Raw genomic sequence first — 2,303 nt, forward strand, 5'->3', positions numbered from 1 at the left:
CACATGAGTTCCAGTGTGGCAGCTTTTCACGGCTCCCCTGGTGGATCCATGATCCATTGCAGCTGGTTTCATTAAAATTACATTTATTTATCAAGGGGCGTATCAAGTCCTGCGGGGGGGTTTTCCTTTTCAGCAGGGGCCCACCCCGTGCAGATCACGGACCCGCACGGGTAGGTGTCTGAAATGAAGCGCTACAGCTGTTCATTGTCAAGATATTGTTGTCATAGGCCTAGTAACTAATTCACCAGCACTTACTACGGTATGACTTGCTTGAAGTTAATTTATCTGCACTTTCCTTGTTGTTTGGAGTTCAAATCACCATGGTATCTGCCCATATTGTAAGTCGCTTTGGATAAAAACGAATCCGAAAGAAAACTGAAAAAGATGCCATGGACACAGGGTCTTTGTATATATATCACAGTATATATCAGTAAACCAACATTGAAATAAGTTATTCTTACTGGCCACCTGGAACCAACTCACACAGACACACACACTCACACAGGGTACCTCCGTCCAGGCTGCGTGAGTTCCTCTTGCTGGAGGAGCGCTGGAACATGGGGGCCGGTCTGTCGATCAGGGAGCTGGCCTGGCGGGTCTGGGCCTGCGTGCGCCCGCTGTACCGGAACTTGGAGCCCAACGCCAGGAACTTCCTGGGCGTGGTGACCATCTCCGAGGAGGTCAGCCTGCACACCAACATCACATAATCATCCTTTAAATCTGACTTTGGAATGAATGCAACCATACAAATACCTCAGGACAATTATTGATAAAATTGGAGCCGTGTGCAAAAGGGGCACCAGTGTTTGTTCTCTCTTAGGAAACTCTCCTATTTTAAACCATGATAATCATGTTTTATCATGCTTTTATTGAGTAAATTCTGTTTTTTTCTCTAATAGGCGCTTTCACACCAAGTACTTTGCCGTACTTAGTTCATCAGAACTCTTTAGTTCTGATGAAATCAGAAATGGGAACCTTTTTCTCCCATGAACTAAATTCTAGTTCCGGATTTTTTTGGTGTGAACGCACCTTTTCGGAACTATATCGGAACTATACTGGGAAAAGTATTGCGGTGTGAAAGCGCCTATTGTCATCGTTTGGTCACCTGTCCTTAACAAGCAGAAACTCTCTCACTCAGATCATAAATTGGTCTAGGACTAGGTGAGCCACAGCTAAACCTGGAGACCCTGAACTTCAGGCCGTTACAGCGGTTATCCAGCTCTATGTTAAATTATGACCCCCCCCTCTAAACACAGAATTCAAGGTTCTTCCTTCAGGCCGGAGGTTAGTAGTCCCAAAGTGTAGAACTTAGCATTTAAAAAAAAGCTTTGTTCCAGCAGCCATCGCAGAAATTGACTAATTCACACAGTTGCTATGGTCACAATGACTATTTATTTATGTATTCATTAACTTTCTGGATTGTTCATGTTTATACTACTGGTTTTTAAATGTTGTCAGATGTGACGGAGAAGGGGATAGTTTATTCGAGATTTGCCTTGTCGTCTGTGTTGTTTTGGAATGTATGTTGTTTTGGAATGTATCATAATGGATCCCTTTTCTTTTACCTGCAAAACAAACTTACATACGGTTCAAATATATAACCTGAACCTGAAATATGTTCTGCCTTACCCAATTTCCACAGTTGACCCCTGAAACACTGGACAGCCATGAGAAAAAACTTTCAGAACTCAGTCACCTACCTGAAGAAGGTGTGATGTTCCACACACACTTTCCACAGCTTCTTGGCTGCCTTGTAAGTGGGCAGTTTGAAGCCAATCGCACTCTCATACTGCTCCACCTGTTGGAACACAAACATGCTTAGAAGATGACTCATCAAATCAGATGTGAGTACTCATGGATGAGCTGCAGATGTTCTGAATATGTATTGATGTGATAATGCCGTGTACCTCGGATGGTCTAATTTTTATGAAGAAGCTGCTGCGTTTGTAGGACACCTTGAGGACTTTGGGCCAGGGGAACCGGTTGATCCTCAGCTTGTCTTTGTAGACCATCAGACCATTGGAGCAGACCCCCAGCATGATGTCAACCCCATCCAGATCCTGCAAGAGGCACAGGGAGGGTTCAGTTAGACTCTTTCAGCAAACCAACTACACAACCATTGGGATTCAGCCTCAAAGGGGGGGGGCTCCAGTTTCGAGAATGTTTTAATGTGTTTGTAGTATACAGGGATGCAAACACAGGTATGGTGAAAAAAGAGAGAACTATTCGAAGCAGAAAAAAAACAGCGTAATATACCATCTGACAAAGGCCTGCGCTATAATGCTTCAATGAACTGGCTATTC

The 2,303-nt window shown here is 43.9% G+C and overlaps 1 protein-coding gene across 1 annotated transcript; it reads right to left on the minus strand.

Moving 5' to 3' along the window:
* Nucleotides 1–501: 501 nt before the first annotated feature.
* Nucleotides 502–2,060, minus strand: LOC104947900 (protein 4.1; the record flags this gene model as incomplete). Its single annotated transcript, XM_010774012.1, has 3 exons — nucleotides 502–686; nucleotides 1,701–1,798; nucleotides 1,908–2,060. Coding segments are annotated over 3 exons (436 nt in total), but the record flags the coding sequence as incomplete, so codon positions are not given.
* Nucleotides 2,061–2,303: the final 243 nt, after the last annotated feature.

The sequence above is a fragment of the Notothenia coriiceps genome, unplaced genomic scaffold, assembly GCF_000735185.1.
Source record: "Notothenia coriiceps isolate Sejong01 unplaced genomic scaffold, NC01 NC01_scaffold00013356, whole genome shotgun sequence".
Taxonomy (NCBI): Eukaryota; Metazoa; Chordata; class Actinopteri; order Perciformes; family Nototheniidae; genus Notothenia; species Notothenia coriiceps.